At 35.7% G+C, this 26,050-nt stretch overlaps 4 protein-coding genes across 6 annotated transcripts in view; 1 reads left to right on the top strand and 3 right to left on the bottom strand.

Moving 5' to 3' along the window:
* Window positions 1–2,697: 2,697 nt before the first annotated feature.
* Window positions 2,698–7,129, bottom strand: LOC149043640 (uncharacterized). The gene is made up of 5 exons (XM_089210490.1): window positions 6,996–7,129; window positions 6,626–6,904; window positions 5,946–6,002; window positions 5,032–5,270; window positions 2,698–4,173 (listed from the first exon to the last, which is right to left on the bottom strand). Exons 1-5 carry the CDS (start codon window positions 7,015–7,017, stop codon window positions 4,105–4,107), a joined length of 666 nt encoding a protein of 221 aa, XP_089066616.1. The 5' UTR covers window positions 7,018–7,129; the 3' UTR covers window positions 2,698–4,104.
* Window positions 7,130–9,575: 2,446 nt separating this feature from the next.
* LOC149043639 (muscle, skeletal receptor tyrosine-protein kinase-like) lies at window positions 9,576–10,764 on the bottom strand. The gene is made up of 2 exons (XM_089210494.1): window positions 10,425–10,764; window positions 9,576–10,074 (listed from the first exon to the last, which is right to left on the bottom strand). The coding sequence occupies exons 1-2, from the start codon at window positions 10,651–10,653 to the stop codon at window positions 9,713–9,715; spliced, it is 591 nt and encodes a 196-aa protein (XP_089066620.1). The 5' UTR covers window positions 10,654–10,764; the 3' UTR covers window positions 9,576–9,712.
* Window positions 10,765–12,956: 2,192 nt separating this feature from the next.
* Window positions 12,957–21,416, bottom strand: LOC149043638 (neural cell adhesion molecule 1-like). The gene is made up of 5 exons (XM_089210483.1): window positions 21,285–21,416; window positions 16,138–16,485; window positions 15,215–15,478; window positions 14,761–14,796; window positions 12,957–13,388 (listed from the first exon to the last, which is right to left on the bottom strand). Exons 1-5 carry the CDS (start codon window positions 21,343–21,345, stop codon window positions 13,243–13,245), a joined length of 855 nt encoding a protein of 284 aa, XP_089066609.1. The 5' UTR covers window positions 21,346–21,416; the 3' UTR covers window positions 12,957–13,242.
* Window positions 21,417–25,873: 4,457 nt separating this feature from the next.
* Window positions 25,874–26,050, top strand: part of LOC113670448 (uncharacterized) — a 7,930-nt gene continuing 7,753 nt past the window's right edge. For 2 of the 3 annotated variants that reach the window (XR_016187932.1, XM_089210505.1), the window contains exon 1: window positions 25,874–26,050. This exon is cut by the window's right edge and continues 123 nt beyond it. Coding sequence is in view for 2 of the 3 variants with exons in the window: in XM_089210505.1 (XP_089066631.1) it covers window positions 25,924–26,050 (127 nt within the window). In the remaining variant the exon portion in view is untranslated. The other variant, XM_089210504.1, reaches the window with a different exon arrangement.

Raw genomic sequence — 26,050 nt, 5'->3', positions numbered from 1 at the left:
TAGCTTAGGATTGGTTTGGGGTTTGGGTTAGGTTTAGGATAGCACAGAGTTAGAGTGAGCACAGGACGAAATAGCATGATTCCATAATTCGGAAAAATGAAACTCTATGTTTCCACGTCATTCACTTCTTCCTTGGACCTGTTATGTTTCCGTTATGATTCCTGAATGGAAATATGACGACACATTTCTGTTGCAATTCTGTCAACGGAATATTATCGTCGCCTGTTTCCGTTACGTTTTCTTGTACGGATTCAAACTTTTACCGTCAAGTAAAACATATATATATAAAGTGCTGTACAGTTCTTACACCATGTTACCATGAAGACGTGATCGTTCGAGGACAACAAAGGCAAATTGGCGTGCATTAGGTGTTTACGTTCGTAGGAATCATAAGAAGTCCCAGAAGCTTCGATGTTTTACACTGAGCTATGTGCATGTTAATTTTGGAACTGTTTCGAAACCTTACAAAATTGAATCTTTTAAACTTACTCTGTGCTTAGATTTTTAAGCAGCTGGATCATTCGAGCCAGTTTAGTCACTCAAACCAGCAATACAATACTAGGCTAACTGGATAGTTTTAGGGTTAGGGTTAGGATTTACAAGTAGGCACACGCAGTTGTGTGGATATTGTGGTACATGGAGTTTAGTGGAGTGTAGATTTTAGCAGTATTTGCCAGTGTTGACATATTTATAAAATTATGGTTCCAAAGTGCGTGTCACTGTTGAGAACCCAAGAAAATCATGAGAAAGTCGCCGATGGATTAGCCATAAAAATAAGCCCAACTCTGAGTCAATGCCAAACCACAAGAAAGTTGTGAAACTCGCGCCAATGTAAAAAAAAAAAAAAACAACTGAGGTTCGAAGTATAGGTCGATGCTAACATCCTATGGAAATCATGGGAAAGTCGAGGAGATTGTTCATGGTACCAACCAATGTCACTTTCCCATGAAAATCAAGAAAGCTGTGGAAACTAGCCAACATATGCTAGAATGACAATCTTTAATAAAATTCATATCTAATAAGAATGTGTGAAATGGCCAATATCGCTCTTGGATGAGATACTGGTTTGCCGTGTTTTGGCAGTTATTTTGGCGAATATGGTTAAAATCAAATCTGTGTAAAAACAGTTAAATCAACGAATTATTGAGGTTCGTCAACATAGGGAGGGTCCTCTTAGTCTAGAGAAAAACTTCTGCCCACGGCTAAAGGCGTTAAATTAATAAATTGATATATCTGGGCGGCATATCAAACAGCAACACTAAACTTCTCCTTTCTCACAGCTTTTTCCCCTTTAACATCTTTGTTCATTCCATTTTTTTTAAAGTAAAAACTCGTTTTGGAGGCATAAAGGTCCCTAAAGCAACGTTTCAAGATTTTATGGCGATCTTGTGAAAAACATGTAGTTCCAGCTAGTTTTGAGGGTTTTGGCAGCTATTTACACAAAAAGTGGGTAAAATCAGCCCAATTTCTTGTGTTTCTGACGGTTTTTACGCGTTTTTTCCCCAAATTTTACTGAGAACACTGCGGTTTAGCTGGAATGAGTGTTTTCACATGGATTGTATCCCTATTTTGTTAAAGACATCGTGCTTTTGAATGTAAAATAGGCTGATTTTTGCCAAAAAAATAAGTGTTTTTCAGGTCGAATTGAGCGCTTTTGTCATCTTTTGCGTAAATTTTGGCAAAAACTCGTGCGTTCTGCTGGATTTTGTTGTTTTTAGATAAATTTCATTGCAATTTTACGAAATACATGTAGTTTCAGCTAGTTTGCAGCGTTTTGGGCTTGAGGCCGGCAAGAGTGATGGTAGACACTCTTAGCAGAGATAATTGTGCTAGCAGATATTAAGATTTCACCTGTAAAGACAATAAATTAATTGAACACAAGAAAAAGGAAACTTGATAAAAAAAATTAGAATAATGGCGGGGAGAAAAGAGGGCTGCACTAAAGATTATGTACATGTGTTCTTGAAGCTGAAAATTAACAAGGTTCCTAACAATTTTTGAAAATCACACAAATGCCAAGCTATATGCAGGGTTTTCTATTAATAAAATCAACTCTTAAAACAAATTGGGATTTTACCTTAGTCCTTTTTTTTTTACTTTTTATGTACATTATTTATGTAAAAATAATGCTCCCCTGACTCTCCCCCAAATTTCCAGAACAAATGGAAACTCTTAAGAATGATCAAGCTTTACCTTATTATTTAAAATTTTTTACATCTTGAATTATCAAGTTATCACAGAAGATTTCTTGGTACTTTAACCTGTTTAACACCCTAAAAGAAGTGCACATATACACTACACACAATCAGCCCAGTCAAAATGTGCCACAGCCGACAATTTGGCTGCCTGCCACAATATAGCTGCCACTACCTTCACACTTTTCACACTTCCATTCAAGACAAGGTTCAGCCTCTGCTGCCTATTACTATCACCAGCTTGCCTTCCACTCAAAAACATTTCGACTGAGCTCATACATACATACATACATATGTGGGAGATTAGGTTACATGAGTGAACCTGCACTATTGAAAGAGAACAATGAATTACAATTCAAAGAAACATTGATTAATAAAATAAATCACTAAAAAATGACAAAAATCAAACTAACAGCAGACAGTACTCTTTCAGCCTTCTGGACCTGAGCAGTGCAGTGATCTTCAATTAAGTGCTTAATTTGGACATAAAACCAGAACTTGGTATAGCTAAATATTATTATTTTTCTTTTAATATTCCCACTCCAGCTGATGTGTATTATTTGAATTACAAGTCTTAATAGCATGCAAAATCACCTACGGACAAGGCACACACTTTGCACCAAAATAGCTTTGCATCAAGCACATTATCTAGTACATCATTACCATCTTCAGGTATTTCTAATTTACTTGTGACAATCACACAAATCATTAGCTATATACAGCATACAATCAGCAGCAAATTATTAGAAAGGAATGCAGTAAATTTTAATAACAATATTACCAAGTAGTTAAATAACAAATAGCCCAGTAAAAATGTGCCCGTTGCTGGGAATTTGGTTCTCAATAAAATTAGCTAAAATAGCCAATCTTGAGTTTTACTGCTCACTCAAAATGGGCTGGCAGCTTACAATTTGGCCGCCTACAATGAAGTACCTTCCGCTAACTTCACACTTTTCAGACTGCTTTTCAGGAAGAGGTTTGGCCTCTGCTGCCTATAATTACTACAGCCAGCTTGTCTACTACTCAAAAACATTTTGACTGGGCTGTGTAAGTCTTACTAGCATATAAAAAGCACCTTCAGGTAGATTACAGCAAAGCAGACTTTTTACCAAATGCTCTGCATTAAGTACATCGTTACCCTCTTCAAGTATTTCTAGTTTACTTGTGAAAATCCCACAAATCACAAGGTATATTACATTATACATTCCAGTTGACAAAGCAATCAAGGGTAATTTTTTCATAATGGATGCAATGATCTTCAGTATCAAGATTATTTGGTACCTAAATAGTAAAATGTTCGAGAGAAGAAATAATCATAAACATTTTTTCTTTCTAATCAGCATCGACTTCCAAAAGTAATGGATAATGACCACCTAAAACAAAGAAGAAATAAATCAAATTTGTGATTTCACAGGGCTTCAATACGAAACAAGTATGCATATCTTTTATTTCCCTACCACTTACAAGTAGCAGGAATGGCTGAAATGGCCTTCACGTGAACACAACAGAATCCTATGCGTGTATAACCATGTAGAACTATTTATTCGGTATCGAAATTACATCCCAAATGTCATGATATTTGACTGAAACTCAGCTTACCCATCTTTCGTTTAGACTTCGAAACTTGCTGCTTTTTACCACCGTTTCAATGTTTTCTTGTTGTTCAAAAGGTGGTAGGGCCATTGCAGACCGTGAGTTTTTTTTTACTTGAGAACCAGATCACAACACCCAAGCCTTTTCACGCTAAAATATTAAACTACTGAGATTTCCTTCGCCGCCATTTTATCTTTCCCTGGATACTAGTTCCCAAGCTTCGAGCCCGAAGGTCTCACACATGCACTGAAATTATGCTATTTGTTATTTCAGGGCCAATTTAGAAATAATGATAATCGTTATTTTGGTGTCGAGATCATGCTGACTGGCAATATTTCCACTCCTTAAAAGCACATGAAAAGGAATTACTGTTGATGGTTCCAACCTAAAAGACATGAAATAAAATATATATAATTGGTAAGCGAAAATGACTTGCACTTGCAGGATAATTTGCAAGAAATTTCAATGACTTTAACAACAAAGGGCCAGGCTGAGATGAAAATTTTGTCCACGAACATGGTAACAAGTAAGAGAGGGAACATTCAGGGAAATTTAGTTTGCCTTACAGTAACTATACATCAAGTTTTTTTAAATAAAAAGAATAAACTTATAGAGGTAACATGAGACCAGCAATTCTGAGATAATAAAGCTTAACTGAAGATGCTGATGCACAATGAATACACAACTGTATTTAGTGTGTTTTAAGTCATAAAAACTACAAACTGGAACACAATATTATTGGAAAATTCATTGCTTTTGTGTAAATGTTTGAAATTGTCAACACCCTGACTAATTCTTCTTGACACATTTAGTTACGTGACAAAAAATTTGCTTCTCTAAATAGTGATTTCTTTTCATATTCAGTACGTACATTTCTGTTTTGAGGTATTATTCACATAAAACTATATTTCACAAGTGTCCATTGAGGGTTTTTAAAGTGGAGGTTGTCCGTCTTGGAGAGGTGTCTGTCTTATAAGGCGTTTAGTTACAGTACGGGACAAACAGAAGGTGTCCGTCTATGAAATGTGTCCATCCTATAGAGGCGTCTGTTAAGAGGTAGTTGACTATAACCACGAATATAATTATATAATATGATATCTGCTTCATGCAGTTAATTCATAGAATCATCATCATCATCATCATCATCATCATCATTTCCTTTTCCCTAAGAGGGAAATAGGGCCTTAATGCATAGAAAAGGGGTTTTAATAATTTAGTACTCAGCATTGTAGGAAAAACATACCCTTCCTTTTCTTAAAGAAAACTGTTCAAGAGATGTAAGATAAGATCTCTTGGAACAACCAGGACTTTCCTTCTGGAACAGATCCCAGTGTAAAAAAACCTCTGGATCAAAAACATAGGTCATGTTGCTGACACTACCAGGCCAAAATCCAAGCTGAGTAACAACAACTGGATTGGATGTGGGTAGGTCTTTTTGGCACTGAAGGCATCTAAACAGGACATGGTTCATATCGAACCTACCTAAAAAGAGAGGAGAAGACTCAAATGCCAAAATGTCAAAAGGTACCTTGTGATATTTAACAACATTTACTACAATTGATGTGACAATTTTCTAAGTATTTGAATTTCTTGTAAGGCTAACATGCGATGAAGTGTTACATAGCCTGTTCAGTTGTGTGGTTCACTCACTCAATTAACTGCATAATTTTATAAACAACAAATGATACTTTAAATAATAGTTTTGATCTGACAGTAGCAGAGTTTTCTATGCTTAGTATTAAAAAACATGAATGAATTAAAATCTTACCCCTTAAATCAATAACAATGCAACGATTATGTTTTCCAACTCTCTGGATAGTTTTTGAACTGTTGAATAATAATTGATGACTGATGATGATGACAATAAATGATAAAGATATCTAATAAAAGCAACAAGGCTACAAAATACCTTTCTCATCTAATGCATTATTATAAAGCCACTACAACTTGCTGTTTTACATTTAAACTGAGATCCACTAAATGTTTATCAATGTAATTTTGAAATCAAAATTAACTATTGCAAACATAAAAGTGAACTAGCAACAGATGAAACTTTGTAATAATAATAATAATAATAATAACAACAACAACAACAACAACAACAATAATAATAATAATAATAATAATAATAATAATAGATGACAAAAAAATTCATACTTGTTTCAGCTGAGGATGATGGCGGATCCACACCGCTGTCCGAACAGGAATCAATGTCTAAAAAATTGGGTGGCAATGCAACTTTTTTAAGATTTTGCTGTAATGACCAGAACAAACTTGTTTTCTATACCCATGTGTATATCTTTACACCTCCAATATGATAAACTTAACAAAATTCGGTAGTTTATTTGGTTTACATGATGAAACAGTTAAATTAAAGAGTACACTTTTAAAAACAGCATTAATTTAGGATACTAAAATTATTATCAAAGAATTTACTGGCTTTGGCAGGAACAAAATTATAGCCTTCTCAGCTCTCTTCTATTTGTGAGGGTATATGGAACTTGCGCTATATAAATCTCAATTATTATTGTCATTAATATTATTATCATCATTATCATCATCATCATCATTACTATAATAATAATAATAATTATTATTATTATTATTATTATACATTGTACATTATAGAAGAAGAAGAAGAAGAAGAAGAAGAAGGAGAAGAGGAAAAAGAAGAAGAAGAAGAAGAAGGTTTATTAAAACTTCCTCGCAGAAGAACTTAATTATCGAGTTAATAAAGAAGCTTACATCTTCACCCGATCTTAATAATTAAGCTTAAAGATATACATGTACTACATCACTCAAGCTAATTTAGGATTGATTAATACTAGTGTTAATACCTAGAACGTCGGTATCATTCGCGAGTCCGACGTCTGTCGGCTGAAGTACGTTTTCGCTGGCTGCTGCGCTGCTTCTTGGGCGATATTGGCAGTGAGTCTTGCGTCGTCCTGTACGTGAATCTTTCGAAAAATGGTACACTGCCGGGGCTCGAGTTCTCATAACCGTGCCAGTTGATGCAGAAGGAGAGGGTTGCCCGTGGTCATCTCTTCTCAGTATTTTTCGAGCTGTTTCCAGCACCTCGAAAAGCGTAGGTCGGTTTTTTTGTTTTTTGCCACGATCTAGATGAATTTCAATTTCAAAATAAATAGTACAACTCAAGAGGAAAAGGAACGCTTTTGCTGAAAAACGTCAAAAAGGGTCATTACTCACTTGATTCCGTGGATTCCGCCATGTTTTACAGTAATGAAACCCAGTCCTCTATCGGACATACCTTCCTAGGTACCAGTGCTACACACTTCATTTAGATTATACATATCTGATAATTTAGTTCATATTAGCAATTATTGATATCAGATAATTTAGGTGAGGAGGACATGTTGCGCCCGTGATGTAGTAACTCCCGAAAAATAGTGTGAAAGGTGAGTGGTCAGCGGTGAAACAACTTTAATGCTCCACATCGAGACAGCTCATTTGTAGCTGCAGAAAACAATCGTGTTGAAAAAGCGAAATTTTTGGCTAAACCACCCGCGTGGACAGCGGTCGAAGGTGTAAATTTCACAGATTTTGTCTAGCGCCCAGTGACTGCAATAATACAGCTCACGGAATTCTATCTTGCTACAAGTTACAAGATGTATTCGATTAGTTAACAGACAAAATTAATACGGAAACTCCACTTGAAATATTTTTCATACCAGCGTAATCAAAGGAGACCCTTCTATTCAAGGACCCTAATTTGCATATAAAAAATTCACCAATTTTTTCGAAAGAATTCTCAAAATAGAGGCGTTCATTGGGCTTAAAAAGCATATCAATGTATCGCTTATACACCAATGAGGTCACCGATTGCCTCAAACCCGCGGGTATATCTCTGACTTTCATCCACCAACATCTTAGAAACAACGCAAATCCATGTGTTTGCAAAATTATGAAAATTGACCAAGATCTCCTTTTGACCATTCAAACTGCGTTTGTTTATCTTCTACGTTGAGGATTTAAGGTTTTTATAACAACTCAATAGGGAATAGATCCCGAGTTGTCCTAAAACGTTGCGTAATACGCTCGCGCACTTACGTGACTTACAAAGTAAACAAAGGTGATCGGAAGGTGTTTTCTCGATAATCTTCGTTAAAATATCAGGTCATGAAACTACGCACAATGTGGAGAAGATCAAAATCAAAGAATAAAATTCAGGACACACAAATAAATCAAAATACGTTACAGTTTTATTTACAAAGCAACACGCACACACTCTGAAAGAATTCTTGCAGTTTCTCCCGAGATTTCAATGAGCACACAGAACGCAATGAACTAGCCCATTTGTATCCATCATTTGAAAATTTAAAGTTCCATCATGAATGATTTTACGCTGTTATGGACCAGGAATATGGTAGAAATGTCGAATTCAACGCATCAGCAAAGACTTACCGAAACTGTATTTGTAGTAGAGCTTAACGTTTTGCAAATAACAAATTGTTTTGGATAATTCATAAATTAAATAAATGAACGTTACATTGATTTATTTATTTGTAAACAAATAACTCATGTTTTAACTTTCTTAGTTACGTTTTTTTGAAGGATTATTAATAAGATCATCACAAACGGTTTTTAGGCCGCGTGTCATGATGTCAACCCATTTTTGAAATAACACATGATTTGCCATCACAGAATTCATTCCATTATTTTTTCCTGACCACTACGATCTAAATATTTCCTTCACGGCAAAACTGACCGACTAGTTTTTACGAACCGGACTTAGAACATTCGACTGGTAACAACGATTCACTTCTCTGTTATGATGAATCCCACTCAGGTTGTGAAACGTCAGTCACCACTACATACGACACTCTTTCTCAGGACTACACTCACCCAGACAATCAGACTACACTATCACATGGTGTGTTGAGTTTTACAGACTTAAAACTAAATCATCATCAGTTTTTATTTTGATTATTGTTATCATTATTTTCATGATGATGATGATGATGATGATTATTATTATTACTATTTTTATCACAATTGTTATCATTATTATCATCAGTTGTATTATAAAAGATTTCTATTCCATTATTATTGAGTTGTGATTTTAATGATTTTTTTCCCAAATTAATACACAATCGAAGGATTAATCTTGTTATTACTAGCATCAAAATGTCTTAAAATATATTTTTATCATATTATATTATTATGAACAGTATTGGCAGAAATGATATTTGTTATTTGGTCTTCTCGTCCTTCGACCATTGATATCCAGTGTTACCTTGGTTATTACAAAGTGCGACAGAATAAGCACTCCCCCCTCCCCCTCCTAATTCTAAATAATAAAGTAATAAATTGATGAATATGTTACAGGAGAACGATTAAAATTAATGACAACAGTAAAAAAAAGAATGAAAGAAATTAAAGAAATAACAAAACAGAGACAAAAATAAATGAAAAGTAAAGCTTACTTATGATCATTATTTGGTGATATTACCTTGGTCATAAAATCACATACTAAATTCATCACAACCACTCAGCGATATTTCATCTAAACACCTTGATTCGTATTGATATCACTCTAAACCAAGAACTTTAAAGATGTATAGAGCAGTTGGAGAGAGGAGAGAGAAGAGGGAGAAAGAGTAGGAAAGAAAAAGGGGAAAGAGAGAGAACGGGGGACAATCCATTTATCCCATTTAGTACCACAAAATTTATTTCGAAATAAATTTTTGTGTAAAAATATAAGTGTTTTGATAGAGAGAGAAAAGAGAATTAATAAATCATTTACAGGCTAAAGGTCGTTACCTAAGTCTTTGCTTAAAAATATGCTCAGCCGACAAAATAACTCATATTTAAAAAAAAAAAAAAGCAACGAAGCTAGAGATGTTCTGCAAGCGACTCAACAGAGTAATACGAATAATAAGGACAATGTCCGCTCTCGGAACCAATCAGATCGCAGGATTTATAGAATACCACCCGCTCACGAACTGTATAAATATATATAGAGTACCCTTCATCTCAGATCTACCTAATAAAAACTTACCGATGACAATTACTTGAAGTATATAATTATCACTTTCCAGACGATTTTTGGCTGTACAACGGTATTCTCCTTCGTCACATTTGGTGAAATTTCGCACTAAACTTGTGGCCTCGTCGTTTGTTCGATTTTGAAGCACCTGCCCGTCACGAATTCGAACCCAGGTCACTCGGGGACGAGGAAAACCCATTGCGACGCAGTTTAAGTACAGAGTCGATCCCTCGATCACCGAGGAGGGTTTTTGACTTTTTATCTTAATAACGGGCTTCTCTGAAAGAAAAAAAACAATTGTGGGAGTTTGATGATAACTTGATTTGTATAACACAGTTTAAAAGTCTACGGAACTTGTCTGAAAACCTGCATGCTAACCAGGTGGTAATTTATTACAATCTTGCAGAATTTACTGCAAAAAAAATCAAAGCAAAACAAAACAAAACAAAACAAAAAATCTAGAAGTTGAATACACGTAATGAGCCATTATATGAATCAAAGTAGGCTGCAGCCCTTTTAACTAATTTTCTGGATCCACCCTGCTGTGGTTGTTTCAGAGTGGAGACACTGCCCACATTTGCTTTATTTTCATAATGATGAATAGAGTTTTAAAGGAAACATAATCCTACCTTTGATTATTTGAATAATTGTGGTGTTCTCTAGCGCTTCATGGTGTTCAATTTCTCCTATGCAAAGGAATACCGCTCCGTCATACTTTGGTGACATCTTCAGTACACTCAGTGTTCTATTTACACTGAGTTTATACTCCTCAGGATAGTGATTGATCACTGTTCTGTTTTTTATCCAAGCTTTTCTATACTTGTCCCGGTCCTTTCTGCACTGTTTCATCTGTGCCATATTTGGACACTCAAACCACGCAAAGTTTTCAGGGGCAGCCCGTCAGTGTTTATCGAGCACGTTACTTGAACGTCTGCTGCGTCAATTTTAACAATGATTCTGTTGCCTGATCAGTATTTTTTGATCCTGTCGAGGCCGTAGACATATCAAACGGAAGTTAGCAAAAGCACTTTCACCAGGTATTCATATCGGGGATAAATAGTCGCTTTTGGAATTTGTGCTATTTGATTAGCAAACAGCTGTTGTATTTACTCCTTAAAATCAGTTCGTCACAACGATATTTATGTTCTACAAATATTGAATCGCTCTTAACACGAGTCATTATAAAAGGGCTATACACTCCCTAATTTTAGAGTGCCATACGTCCATGAATTACGAAACTGTTTGAACAAATTAAAAGCAGAAGGTGTAACTTATAGCCATTTGTTTACTGACTTGATGTGTAGCCAAAATTTTTGAATATCCATGTCTACGACTCAGAAGATGTTTCTTTCGAATGAATGTGGTGGTTTGATATTGCGTGAGACTTTCTGCCTCACGATCCTTTTTACGACGTGACGACAAAAAGTGCATTTTTTTTTCACTTGAACTTTCACTTTCAGAATGTTGATATATATTTTTGCAGCTTTATACATTATCATTAACCAGGAAGTCTGGAGAAAAGCAAAATATTCCTAATTTATTCTGTTTCAAGTGTAATCACTACCTTTTTCTCTCTTGCTCTTAAACTATTGGCCATTTTACGGCTGACGGTTATTTTCTTCCCCTAAAGGTTGATAGAAAAAAAAAATTGCGTTTGACTTTATTTACAACTTACAACCGGCCATCTGGAAACGCGTGCTTAATGTTATTATAGTCTCATCACCTGCCCATTATTGGTCAAAAATGAAGGGTGAACTACATTTATGTCCAGCTTTTCTCTCTAAGAGGCAAAGAAGACTTCCCCTGTTTGAACCTAGCGGTACAGCGGAAAAGTAAAAGGAAAATTCACTTCATTGTAGCCAAAACTTTCTTGTCAACGTCAGCAAACAATAGAGTCTTAGAAATTTGTGATTTCTGCTATTGTTAGAACATCGAAATGCGTTCGTAAACCTGTCTTTATATTTCGCTCAACATGAGTCTATACGTCATCGGATAGCTGTCAAAATGCCAATGAAACTCATCGCCCTCCTCAAGGCCTAATGGCAATCAGTAGCAGTGAAAAACAAAGAAAATTATCGAAAGTGAGTTCCCGTAAGAGATCGAACAACAGATCTTTGGATTACGCGCTGCGAGTTTTTGCCACTGAGGACTCTACAGTGAGCAAGGCCAGTATTAAGGTATAAATTTGGAGATTTCGAGACGATTTTTTTTATTTTATGTGTACGTACCAAAACTTCATTCGACCCGTGGGTGATGTTAATTCTTACACCGCCGCTTTATTCGCCAAACGTCCTGATGATGGATTGCTCTTATGTGAACAATGTCAAAACACAGAGCCGTTAATTCGAGCCGCTCACTTGTTTAGCGATGAAGTGCTGTAGATGACAGCAGTATAAGAATTTATTAATTGGCCCAAATTGAAAAAAATTTCTACCATATGACTCACGATGCAAACACATTTATTTGTAAATTTTGAAGGACTTCCTTATCAATCGGGGCAAGAGCCACAACAAGGACAAGAATGATAACATTATGTGTTAGTAGCTATAGCCCAGAAATCACAAAAGGAGAAAACTCCAATATGTATCGAGTGCGAACGTCGAACGACTAAGACACTCCGAAACAAACAATAAGTAGCACCGGGGAGCATCGGGTCATAATTAGGTCAAGATCGGAATTCCGTGTTTACCAGCATATGGTTTCGACTCCTACAGGAGGCAGCAGCCGCAGCAAACATCTGATGTCTTAAAAATATATTAATTACATTGTGTCATTGTTCTCTCCAGTCCACCCTTATTGGGGTTTTAAGACGTTAACCTTTTTTAAGCTCTACTGATTTGTCTGTCAGTAAATTTAATTTGAAATTAGAAGCTTGAAAACAATCAAGAGGTGGAAAATTGACATCCTATTTAGTTTCATTTTTTGACTGATCTTTCTTTAGAACTACATATTTTACTTTCAATACATAGACTTTTTATCACATTTCCCACAGTACATCATTTACGAGACATTATTTAAAATGATGATAACACGTGGCCTTGGATGACAAAAATAAAGAAATATTTCTTTTAGTTGTAGAAATATGTGGATTTGTTTCCTTTTTCCAGTTTCTTTGTCTTTTTACAATGACAGTATAAATTCCAGATATTTTTTACAAACCCTTTCCTTTTATACTCCGAAGTGAATCTTTACAAACGTTCGAGCTTGTTTTCATTTTTTAGATGTCTACGGGCATTCAATTAATATTCTTGGCTTTGCTTTCTGTTAATGTGCACGAATGAAGAAGTTTAGCTATCACAACTAAGACAACTCGCAAGACATTTCACATTTTCTATGCATTTTTTTTACCTTTTCATTTTTTTTTCTGCCTCCGGTTTTTTTTTGATATATTTTTTTCAATTTTCATTTTTTCCTCCCAAAACTGCATTGTTACTTGGCTCGTGAAATTTATACTTCGGGCAAAGCATTTCCTTGGTTCAGGCGTCTATTTTGTCTCATTAAATGAACTATAAACACCATTGCAAGGATCAGGAGTGTTAACAACACGAAAGTTGCCACTTTGTAGGGATCACTTCCTCGACTTCCTTGCTTATCTACAAAACACAAAATCTATTCAGTATAATTAACTATAATAATTAATTATCAATTAATAATTGAATATATCAAGTATAATTATAAGTCATCCCCTTGGTAACGAAAAAATGTAAACTGTGTGAGACTTGAATTGGTCCAAAAATTAGAAAGGGCTTATAGTTTTTTCTCTCCAAAACTTTTCTGAAATTTCCAGGAACGCTTGTGCATTTAAAAATTATTGCGCTAAGGACCCAAGGAGAGTCGACATAGATTATACATTTCTTTTAGCACGTTAGACGAGACGATAACAAAACAAAACAAAACGAAACGAAACGAAACGAAACGACACGACACGACACGACACGACACGACACGACAAAACAAAACAAAACGAAACGAAACGAAACGAAACGACACGACACGAAACGAAACGAAACGAGACGAACAAAACAAGGCAAAAAAAAGCAAAGCAAAGCAAAAACAAAACAAAACAAAACAAAACGAAACAAAGCAAAACAAAGCAAAGCAAAGCAAAAAAAACAAAAAATAAACAAAGCAAAAACAAACCAAAGCACAACGAAGCAAAACGAAACAAAACAAAACAAAACAAAACAAAACAAAACAGAAAACAACGCACAGCACAGCTAAGAACAGCATATCACAAAATAAAAAAAACAATAAAAAAGCAACACAAAAGAAAACAAAGCAAAGCAAAGTAAAGGATAGCAAAGCAAAACAAAACAAACAAAACAAAAGCAAAGCAAAGCAAAGAAAAGCAAGGGATAGCAAAGCAAAGCAAAACGAAACAAAACATAACAAAACAAAAAAAAAGCAAAGCACAGCACAGCTCAGCACAGCACAACACAAAATAAAAAAAACAATAAAAAACAAAACAAAACAAAACAAAACAAAGCAATGGATAGTAAAGCAAAGCAAAACAAAACAAAACAAAAAACAAAACAAAACAAAACAAAACAAAACAAAACAAAAAACAAAGCAAAGCACAGCAAAGCAAAGCACAGCACAGCACAGCACAGCACAGCAAAGCAAAACAAAGCAAAGAAAAGAAAAGCAAAGGATAGCAAAGCAAAGGAAAACAAAACAAAACAAAATAAAGCAAAGCAAAACAAAGCAAAAAAAAAAAGCAAAGCATAGCGAAGCAAAGGAAGCAAAGCAAAAGAAAACAAAACAGAAGAAAAAACAAAGTAATGTACAGAAAAGCAAAGGACAACACCGTACAGTACAGCACAGCACAAAACAAAACATCACAAAACAAAAACAAAAAACAAAAACAATAAAGAAAAGCAGACACATCCACGATGAAGACAAATGCAGAACCAAAAAATATTTCCAAGAAATGAAAGCAAATCAATAATAGAATTTTGTAAATACCTATTTGTGTCGGCAGCGTCGAATTTTCTGCAAACTCTGCAAAACAAATGTACACCAAACAAGAAGGTCAAATCAAATGATAATAGGACCGAGTGGAGGCAATACAGTCTGTAATTGTACGGGTGATTTGAAAATCGGACGACCGCGAAGCTGACTCACTTTGGCTGATTACATAAGAGGAGCTATATGGTTCTACCATGGATGCAGATGATAAAACTCGCCAATTTTACAAAACTAGAAACCCATTTTTCATGATTTATGTTGACGTTTTGAGTTTATGTTCATTTATTTTACCTTTTTTGTCTTGTCAATTTTCAAGAAGGTTTTTCGGTTTTCGATGACCGTTAATTTTATTGAAGTAAGTTAAAGAAGTAAAGTGTTGGAAACTCAACTCACTTGCTTGTATTAAAAATTAGTTTTGTGCCATTTCAAGGTCTATAGAATTAAAACTCACCGGTGACATTTACTTGCACCTCATAACTATCACTTCCTAAAAGATTTGTAGCCCTGCAAATGTATTTTCCTCCGTCGTCTTTAGTGACATTTCTTAGCACCAAACTTGTGCTTTCTTCAATTGATCTGTTTTGAAGAACTTCCTTGTCACGAAACCAGATTACCCGGGGAGGAGGATAACCAGTTGCATTGCAGCCTAAGTACAGAATCGTTCCTACGATTACCGAGAGCAGTTGCAGACTTTTTATTCTAATTTTTGGCCTCTCTGAGAAAGGAAAAAAAAGTTTTGGAGCCTAAATGAGTATGAATTAAAAATGAGGTTTTTCTTTAATTCATCTGTTTTATTTATCTTTCTCTTTCGCGCACGAGTGAATGAAGGGAGAAGAAAGGGAGTTAGTAGTCGAAGAGTAATTTTCCACGATAAAAACCGTTTTATGATCAATTCGCCTCCGCTCCGTCCCCTCCCTGCCTTTCCTCGCCCATTTCCAAATATTTCTGGATCCACCCATACCTTGGTTGAGACAGTATCCGTTTAGTTTTATTTCAAAATGATGGATAGTTTTAGCATAGGTAACAACATAATTCCTCTTACAATTGGGTGTCAATAAGCAGGAGTAAATTTTTCAAAGACAACGAAACTGCACGAGCCTGTCGGGCAAGTGCAAATTGTAGTCTTTGAAAAATTTACGAGTGCCTAATATACCAAATTGCAAGAGAAATCATGGTTTTACTTGTTAATAATGTAAATGATAAAACATCGCAGAAGGTCAAGACAGACGAAATTTTGAAAATGTGCGCGCACTATTTTTAATTTGCGTTCGTATTAGAATTCGCACTCATGTTACCTGAGAATGCACTCACTTTCAGCCAATAAGAAGCGCGCAATTTTGTGTGGACGCTATAATAAAACAGGTAAAGTCGTACCTTTGGCTATTTTAATAAGTGTCGTGTTTTCTCGCGCTCCATGGTACCGAACTTGTCCTATACACCAGACAACCATTCCGTCATACTTTGATGACATCTTTCGTACAATCAATGATCCATTTAGGCTAACTTTAAAATCCTCAGGATAGTAATTGAATATCGTATTTTTTTCGATTCGAGCTAATTTGAATCGCTCCCTATCACTTCTGCATTGTACCATCGTCGGACACATATATAAGCCAAGGTCCGACCAGGAAAGACCATCCGTGTTTATCACGCAAGGAATTTCTACATTCCTTGCATCGTTGTCAACAACGATCTGGTTCTCTGCATCATTGACATCAGGTCCTGTCGAGGAAGTGTAGAGATAAAAAAGGAAGTTAGCAGAGATTTCTAGAGATTTCTATAGGAGAAACGGTGCGGGGGGGGGAGGGGGCCAAGGGGGAGGGATTTGGTAATATATGATCACAATAAAACTTACCTGATCCCCGCCCATCGGTCAATTCTCTATAGTAGCCCTTCAAGCACTCTGTTAGAGACGACTGATCGCCCCCCCCCCCCTACGATCCCCCTTAAACCACGTGATTCCCCCAAAAACATCCTTCGATTCCCCCAAGGCGATAGAAAAATGACCGCTCTCCAGAAACTGATTAAGGGTTAATTCTCTTTGGGTGAAAATAGCCTGTGGAATTTGTGTCGTTTGATTAGCAAGCAAATGTTGCTTTCAATGATAATGAGCTAGACCCCTTTTATAAGCTCAGCTCATCTCATATCGTATTCATCTTCCATATTATTCTTCATTTTCCTCTTGAATTGCTCTCAGTAGGAGTGCAGACAATAGTTTTACACTCTTTGCCCTTGTTCTAGTACAATTTGAGAGTGCCTAAAGTCTGTTACTGATTTTGAGATTTGGCCTTCTGGTTGCATAAAATCACGTTCTGGGTTAAACCTCGAATAAATAACCAGCCGTATATAGCTGAAATGTATAAATTCTTCTGAAGGAATTTCGAGGAACGAAAACCATGATGATTGTTAACAAACATGATTGTTTAATCGTAAGTTTAGGTTTGTTTGAAAATACACACTGAGATATATACTTTTTTCCCAACATTTACACCGCCGAAGTTTAACAAGGTTTAAGTATAGCTACTCTCAGCCTCCTATATCCGACGTCAACCGCATGCTTATGAATTATTTCAAGAAGCACTTATGGTCATTTGCCTTTCTGACCTTCAGAGCTATAAGTTTCACCTAAATAAGCGACAAACAAAAAGATGTACAACCAAAACTTCTGGATATCCATGTCTGCGTCTCAAAATGCGAGTTTATACAACTGCTCACCTTGTGAGCCCTTAATATAGTTATATATAAACTAAGGAAGAATATGTATGCAGGATCGACTGGAAGAAATTACGCTGTTAGTTAATGGCCAACAATCTTTTAGCTATACATTATCGACTGGAAGAAATTACGCCGTTGGTTACTGGTATAAAATCTTACAGTATGAATTTATTACTGACTGGCCCTGCTTCTAATTCAACTAATTGAATACCCATTGCGTTCAATTTTCGCTTTTCTTCGGAAGTAGTTAATGTCGTGAGCAATATGAAAGTTGGATTCAATGAATGATTCGTATCACTGCACAGGAATTGTACAACTGTTTGCATTTTGAGCGTTTATTTTCAGCTCTGGTGGAGCATTATTGTACGTTACTATCCGGCTGGTTATACATTATAAAACTATTCAGATTTCTTCGTGAAATTGAAATCTTCTTTAAACCTCTGCGGAAAGGTTGATACGTTGTACATACGTTCATTAATAGATTTATATACCGTATATGTATGTATATTATATATATATATATATATAACTAACTGCAGACAGTACTGTTTCGGCCTTCTGGGCCTCATCAGTGCAGTGCTGATGCTAGGATGGAGGTAAGGCAGTAAAGCCACCCCAAGTGATCTCACACATGTGGGATCACTTAAGCCATGCCAGAGTGCTCAAACTAGAAAAACTAGTGAGCATGCATAATGCTAGCAGCAATGACTCATCCTAGTAGAGTGCTCAATTTGGACATGAAAGCAAAGCTTTATATGCCAAAGAGCTATATATATATATATATATATATATATATATATATATATATATATATGCATGCTCACTAGTTTATCTAGTTTGAGCACTCTGGCATGGCTTAGATGATACCACACGTGCGAGATCACTTGGGGTGGCTATATAGCCTTACCTCCATCCTAGCATCAGCACTGCACTGATGAGGCCCAGAAGGCCGAAACAGTACTGTCTGCAGTTAGTTATATATATATATATATATATATAAGATATAGCTCTTTGGCATACAAAGCTTTGCTTTCATGTCCAAATTGAGCACTCTACTACGATGAGTCATTGCTGCTAGCATTATGCATGCTCACTAGTTTTTCTAGTTTGAGCACTCTGGCATGGCTTAGATGATCCCACATATGTGAGATCACTTGAGGTGGCTATATAGTCTTTCCTCCATCCTAGCATCAGCACTGCACTGATGAGGCCCAGAAGGCCGAAACAGTACTGTCTGCAGTTATATATATATATATATATATATATATATATATATACATTGTAATTTATAGAAACAAGGTCTTATATGGACTGATTTTTCGTTGCAACCTCTTAAAAAATTAGGCTGATTAACAAAGACATTTGACGACATTTGACAGTTCTGACAGTTTCTATCAAGTCACTTTAATTCGCTCTAATGTTATTGGTTTTTCTAGCAATTTAACAAAGTAATAATGAAAACTATCTGGAAAATTACGGACAAATTGAAAAAACTACGAGCAAAATACAAAGATGTGAAGGATAGTGCTAAGAAGAGCGGAAATTCGAGACCCAAGAAGGCCTGGAAGTTCATGGAAAATGGACAGGGTTCTTAAAGATGACCCAACTATTGACCCATAGCAGCTCTAGTGATCGCAGCAGTGTTGTTGTTGCTGTTGTGTTTTTAGATTAATAATGCACATGGAAAATTACTCAGTTCTGATTGGTTAGGATAAATTCAGTTTCAGGTAATTCAGTGCAGAAGAGAGTTAATTCAGCGCAGAAGAGGGTTAATTCAGTGCAAAGAAAGTAACAAATCAGACATTCTCACTGGTCAATAATTAAAGAAACTCACAGATGGCTAATCAAATGCGATCGAGCCTTGGATGTTGCAACAAACTTGAAAATTTGTGAGCGTTTTAAGTAGGTTTTCTTCAGCACAAACAACGAAAACACTGTAAAAAGCTCTGCTTTTTGGTTTATGGTTTGGAAAAAGTGGTGTTTAGAGAAGGGAATTGCCAAGGAAATCGAAAATTACGAGCCGGCCCAGTTTAACACTTTGCTCGAGCGATCCAACGCCTAAATTAAAAACAAACATAGTTAAACCTCGGACGTGTCCGAATCACTTTCATCGAAAATGATTCGGACACGGCCTGAACAATTCCTTGTACTGTTTAGCCGCACTTTGAACTATTTTGCGTCTTAATGATGTGAAGATGTCATTGCATATAAACGTTCTGATCGTACGCGGTTGTTTTGACCGAACGTAGGGTTTTAATAAATTATTTTTGCACTTGATACGCGCGCTTTGCTAATGCCTTATTATGATAAGCCATCTCGTATTCTTCCTTTTACATTATTAACACGTTATCACATGATTTTTCTCGTGCAATTTGGAGTAAACAAGCACTTGTTAATTTCTTCAAAGAGCGCAAATTGCATGAGCCCTTCGGGCTCGTGCAATTTTGTTTGTCTTTAAAAAAAATTACTCGTGCTTATTTCAAATTGCACTCGAAATCATGTGATTACCTATACTAACAATCAGAACAAGTACTTCTGAATTTGATTTAATCTCTGTTATTTTTCAAATAATACACCAACTGAATACATTCCATGTATCTTTATTAGATAACCTGCCAGTTGAAAAAAAAAAAATGAAGACGAGAAGGAGAGTTATCTAGAGGTTTTCAAACTGTGTGGTGAACTGTGTTGGAGTTAATTTTTTGTTTCGATTAAATTTTATTTTTCCGTTGTTTTTAGGTATGTGATGTATGATAATGAGTTTTAAACAAGGAAAGAATAAATGTCACTGAAAACAAAAATTAACGGCAACATACCCGTTAACTGTTAAAATTATTTTTATTGCTAGGAACAGAAACCTCAGAAAATAGCTCGGGACTGAATTCTGAGAAAGAAAGTGATGTTGTCTCAGACACTGATGATCGTCAAGTTCTGAAAGGAAAAGATCTAAGTGCATCACAGCGCCACACCAAAAAGCTCCACGCAAACAAAAATGGAGAATGAATCCTCAAGGTTTTCAAAATGTTTGTAGCAAGAATTAATTTGGAGACTGTTTGTGCTATTTATGATATATAGACAGAGTATACAAAAGGATTACAAAACGCTGATATTTTTGGATGATTGAAAAGAAAATGTTGTGACTGTTAATACAATCATAATGGCAGTAATTATGATCATTATGATCTTGATAAAGATGAATAAAATGATAATGATGTTTGGAGATTGCTTTAACTGTCTTATGCTTCGTTCTTGAATTGTTTGATATGAAGAACAAGTGATCCACGTCGCTTTCTAGTCGCATTGAAAGAACAGAAAACACTTTTTTTTCAAACCGTGAAGACAACATTCGAGTTTATTATCTGCGTTGTTATGCGATTCAATACTTGCAATGGCCCCAAAACTGAAAGTAACATCTTGCTACCATCTTTTTTTCCGACGCTTGCGATTTCTCATCAATGAAGGGAAATTTGTGGACTCGTAAAGCTCCTTCAGTTACATTTCCGCTTTTTCTCCAAAGTAAAACTTCAACATTTTAACACTGGCCTCCGAAACGCGTAAGTTATAATATTTGTTCAGTGATGAATTCTCCTCTTTTCTTCTTAGATAAAAGAACGAATCATCGAATTTCGGACAGCACCTCTTTTCTTAAGATTTCTCGTATAAAGGCATCAATTTACAGCAAGTTTCTGTTGGTCCTCAGCGACCCATTAGAAAAGTGCATGTAAGGCATTTGTTTCGCTTGCGGCCGTAGGAGTGCTTTATGAAAATAACATCAATCCAGTCATTACTAATGTATTGCTGCTTACCTGAGCTGAACGCCACTAGAGTAATAAAAATCAGAGAGAGAAATAAACTGGAGTGACCCATAGCTGTGCGGTTGAGAGTTGAAACCAAATTTCCCTTTTAGAGAGCGCTTACTTGTATCTTGTCTGTCGCAAGAGAACTAAAGAAACAGGCTTGTGGAGTTTACCCCCAACTGATCTAGCGGTTTTAAGAGCTTTGCGCCGGAAAAAAAATGCACATTAGCTGGCTGCACATTCCAATCCAAAGCTCGTCGTGGAAGGAGTCCTAATGTCACAGGATCAGATGCGGGTAAAACCGCAAACGTTCACAAGCCTGTCTTATGTTTTCATTGTCAATAGACCTCTATGAAAACATGCAGTGATATAGTGATAAAATATGGACCATCTTTTGGACCATTTTTTGGACCATTTTTTTGGACCATTTTATCGGGAGGAGGCAGACTATTAATACTTAGGGAGGGGTGGGATGGAGTCTATCGGTACTCAGTACTCAGGAAGGAGTGGGAGGCAGATTGTTGTTACTGAGGAAGGGGTCGAGGACGAACTACATGTATGCAGGGAGGGGTGAAAGGTTGTTCTAACAGTAAATGCTGCTGATAATAGTAATTTTCACTGAATCATAACATTATTGTTAGCCGTTTTTTTTTGACTGCCTATTTTCATGTCATTTTTTGCGCCGGCCCTTAGCGTTTCTTTATATTTTTGTCATGCGAATGCGAAACTGTAACAACAGTCTGCCTCCCACCCCTTCCTGAGCACTGATAGACTGCATCCAACTCCTCCGTTTATACTACTGATCTGCCTCCCCCCGATAAAATGGTCCAAAAATTGGTCCGTAAAAAGGTCCAAACAATGGTCCAAAAAATAGACTGAATGAGAAAATTATTGTTTATTTTTTTCTAGATTTCGCTCCTCCAAACGGCCATGTAATATTGTTTTGTCATATAAACATAAAGGAAAAACCTAACCATTTCATTTGCATGCGATTTATTTTGTAACAATAGTGTCCGTGCGGTATTCACAAGTAAAAATAACGATACGCATGTCACATGTTTGTGAGGGAGCTCTTCTACTAATTCACTATTATGCGTATAATGAAAAGAGGATATTAGATGGCCGCATGGAGATACGAGTGACTCTCTCTTGATGAAAGGGCAATCCATTCTACTTTAACTGCAAAAGGCACAACTGTTATTCAACCGCAGAGACCGTGCTATTTGCAAGTTTTCGCGCGAAAGGTCACGTGCTATTTCACTGCTGTTGTTCTAATAAGAATATTCATTTCCTTGCAGAGAAATGTTACAACTTTGGAATTCTGGGACATATCTGAGCACAGTATAGAAGACCAAGACGTCGTGAGCAGAAACCATACAGAGGGACATTTAACCTCTTTTAAGTTCTACTGATTTGTTTGTCAATAAATTTGATTTGAAATTAGAAGCTTAAAAATCTAGAGGTGGAAAACTGACAGTCTTCAATTTAATTTAATTATTTTGACAAATCATTATTTAGAACGACATATTCTGTTTACAATATACAAACTCTTTTTAAAAATTTTCCACAGTACATCATTTACGATTCATCACTTTAAATGATGATTCAGTTAGCTGTAGAAATATGCGGATTTGGATTCCTTTTTCCAGTTTCTTTGTCTGTTTACAATGAGAGTGTAAATTCCTGATTTTAATTTATCGACCCTTTCCTTCTATACAAACGTTAGAAGTTGTTTTAATTTTTGCGATATTTACAGGCATTCAATTAATATTCGTGGCTTTTTCTTTTGTTAATGTGCACGAATGTTCTGACGGTGATATAAATAATGATTTGAGCTCACTCTAGCTAGAAATAATCGAAAAGAATCGATCGTACTAAAATGCACGATTTCTGGCCGAAAGTTGTCGAAGAAACAAAGACTCAAAACCCGCTTGAGTTGTGTTTATGGCAAAGGTGAGAAATAACATAAGCCAAATACAATTTTGAATGCGATTACAAATCTTCCTGTACCCTCATTTTTATGAAAGAAGGATACCACATCAGGAATTATAAGAGATACATAGATGATCACAGCGTATCAGTACCTAAATCAACAAAGCTTGACCGTAACAAGCGTTTAGCAACACCTTCCAAAACCGCCATGTCGATTCCTCAGTCTAACGTTTCCACTGAACTTAAAGCAGTGGTGCCAACAGAGGAGAGCGCGTCTCATAAAGGAGAAACATTTGTCCAAGAGAAAGAAGCAACTATATACGATTACAGAGGTGCGTTGGAACTCTGGTCCACAAGTGGTTTTGCACTGTCTGAAGTATAAAACAATTTTGTTGATAGCTGACAGGTAGAGAAGAACAACAAGTAAACTTTAGAGGTGTTACTGTTGAAGTGTGCTTGCACTTTTCATTTGTGTATAAAGAAGGACTTGTATTTCGTACCAAAAATAAAAATAAGTAATGTTTTTTGGGAGATTCAGTGATTGGGACATTTAAGAAATTAATTTATGAAAGGAAAATCAGTTTGTACCTCTCACTACTAACAAGTCTTGTTTTGAAAATATTTTCAGATCAGATTTTCAAATAAAGCAAATTGAAGAAGTAATTTAAAAGGTGTTTTTTCTCAAAGGGAGCAGTGACTGCCTCTGTCTTGTCTGCATGCCAAACATTTGCCAATTGTGCAGATGATCCACAAGTATTGGAACTCTTAAAAAAATGTTTTGTAAGAATAAAAACGGCAAAACAAATTACAGTAATCAGTCACAAAAGCAGAGCAAAACACTGAAAAAAAACAGCAACAACAATCATGAAAAAGAAAGATTAATTAGGTGTTGAATTTGCTTGTCTAAGGCATGAACTTTCTACTGAAAATAATGTGAATAGAAAGTCTCTGACAGTGTTTGAGGGAACTGAGCTTGACTGTTCCAAGGTTTTCTAACAAAGGCAACCAGTAATGTAGAGTAGGGAAGTGATTTATGTTTATAACTAACTAAGTTATTTAAGTGTGGATAACAATGTAATTATTGTTACACATGTGGTAGTTGTGCACTGATGAATGTTTGATGATTTTGGCACATCTGTGAACATGAGACATTTTGCATCACAGTAAAAACTTTTATGACCATGGAATCTAAGAAATTAGATAGCAAATCTGTAATATGAGTACATTGGATTAATCGGCAATTTGGATTTAACATAATTGACTGCTGCTTCATGAGAAAATCCGTATTAATGTAGAGATTTACTTAAACTTATTTTGAATAATAACTCTCGTGATCTTTAAGTTATAAACATATACATGTACGTATATCTCTTGGAAAATTTTGTTTATATTTTTAAACCTATTTTAAAGCAAGATTGAACAGAGGGGTGTATTTTATTTCTATTTTCTCTCAACAAGTGGAAAAATAACCAGAAAAACAGACTATTTTCATCCTATTTTTATTCCCTACATCAGTAAAATAGTGATAAAATAGGCTGTTTTATATATATTTTCTGCTGATAGGTCATGTTATGGCCAATTCCTTTGGAAAATAATATTTAATAATATAATATATAATATTTATTTAATATAATATTTATTTTAAAATAAATATTTATTTTAAAATAAATATTTATTAAATAGTCTATTTTAATTCTATTTTCTCCAAAGTATCCCAGACCCACAATATTTAAAACAGCAACTAGACTTGTGGTGTGGTTTTATTCCTATTTTATTCGTGAATTCAAGCTTGACTAACATTGTATTGTTGTTCTATATTACAAAATATGATTTTAAGGCAGCTGTTTGGTACTTGTATGAATCATATCTTCACTACGTATACATACACTGAAATTCAAAAGTCCCAGTTTCTGTGTTAAGATAAAGACGGGTTCAAAATTGAAAACGTCAGGCCGACGTTTTTCATCGGCGTTGTGGTAGCTTTAAAGTTTCCGTTTAATTAAGTTTCTTTTTTTGGTAAAGAGTTGAACGCGAAGGCTTACCTTTAACATCGAATTTCCACTTTTTATTTCCCGTATCGTCGCTTGGGTCATGTTTAACTGAAACTGATCTACAAATCCATCAATGAAGGGGTAAGTTTCTAAAGAAACTGTGGTGCTGCGTATAGCAGGTAATTTAGTGTTAACAACTGGGTTGAAAACGTAAATTAGCCACCGTAAAGAGTAAAAAAGCTGACGTTTCGAGCGTTAGCCCTTCGTCAGAGCGATACACTCAATCGCTCTGACGAAGGGCTAACGCTCGAAACGTCAGCTTTTTTACTCTTTACGGTGGCTGATTTACGTTTTCAACCCAGTTGTTAACACTAAATTACCTGCTACAAATCGATCAGCACAGCAACCGAGCTTTCTCAAAGGGTTTTAAGTCTTTGTTTCCTCGACAACTTTCGGCCACAAATCGATCGATTCTTGTCGATTATTTCTACCTAGTGTGAGCTCACATTATTTATGTTTTCGTCAGAACATGGATCCAAGGTACTCATCGTCCAAAAGTAGACGAGAGGTCAGAGAAGTCAGTATGTACTTGTGCGCTTCTCTTGAAACTGCAATCGGGCAAGCCAGTGGATTATCTTTGTTAGCCAATGATAATTTCCAAAAGATCCACGTGATCATATCCGTAATTGGAAACAAAGAAGACTCCATTTCGCGCTCATCTTTGAATGCAATTTTCAGCGGTTGATCGCTCGTGCATCATGTTATTTATTTACTCAACTGTTGTGCTTAACATAACATTTCTAAAGATGAGTTTTATTGCGGTTCAATGGGAAAACGAGAACAGCTTGAGTG

Source organism: Pocillopora damicornis, chromosome 6 (genome assembly GCF_964200805.1).
Source record: "Pocillopora damicornis chromosome 6, jaPocDami1.2, whole genome shotgun sequence".
NCBI classification, from domain to species: domain Eukaryota; kingdom Metazoa; phylum Cnidaria; class Anthozoa; order Scleractinia; family Pocilloporidae; genus Pocillopora; species Pocillopora damicornis.
The sequence above is the reverse complement of the archived record's forward strand: the minus strand, read 5'-3'. Positions and strand labels throughout refer to the sequence as shown.

Coding starts and splice junctions, on each gene's coding strand:
- LOC149043640 (XM_089210490.1), bottom strand. CDS start 7,017: ATGGCGGAATCCACGGAATCAA. Junction 6,905..6,995: donor GGCGGAATCCACGGAATCAA/GTGAGTAATGAC, acceptor AAATTCATCTAG/ATCGTGGCAAAAAACAAAAA. Junction 6,003..6,625: donor GAATGATACCGACGTTCTAG/GTATTAACACTA, acceptor CCAATTTTTTAG/ACATTGATTCCTGTTCGGAC.
- LOC149043639 (XM_089210494.1), bottom strand. CDS start 10,653: ATGGCACAGATGAAACAGTGCAGAAAGGACCGGGACAAGTATAGAAAA. Junction 10,075..10,424: donor AATTATTCAAATAATCAAAG/GTAGGATTATGT, acceptor TTTTTCTTTCAG/AGAAGCCCGTTATTAAGATA.
- LOC149043638 (XM_089210483.1), bottom strand. CDS start 21,345: ATGGGTCACTCCAGTTTATTTCTCTCTCTGATTTTTATTACTCTAGTG. Junction 15,479..16,137: donor ACTTATTAAAATAGCCAAAG/GTACGACTTTAC, acceptor TTCCTTTCTCAG/AGAGGCCAAAAATTAGAATA. Junction 14,797..15,214: donor GGTGCAAGTAAATGTCACCG/GTGAGTTTTAAT, acceptor TTTGTTTTGCAG/AGTTTGCAGAAAATTCGACG.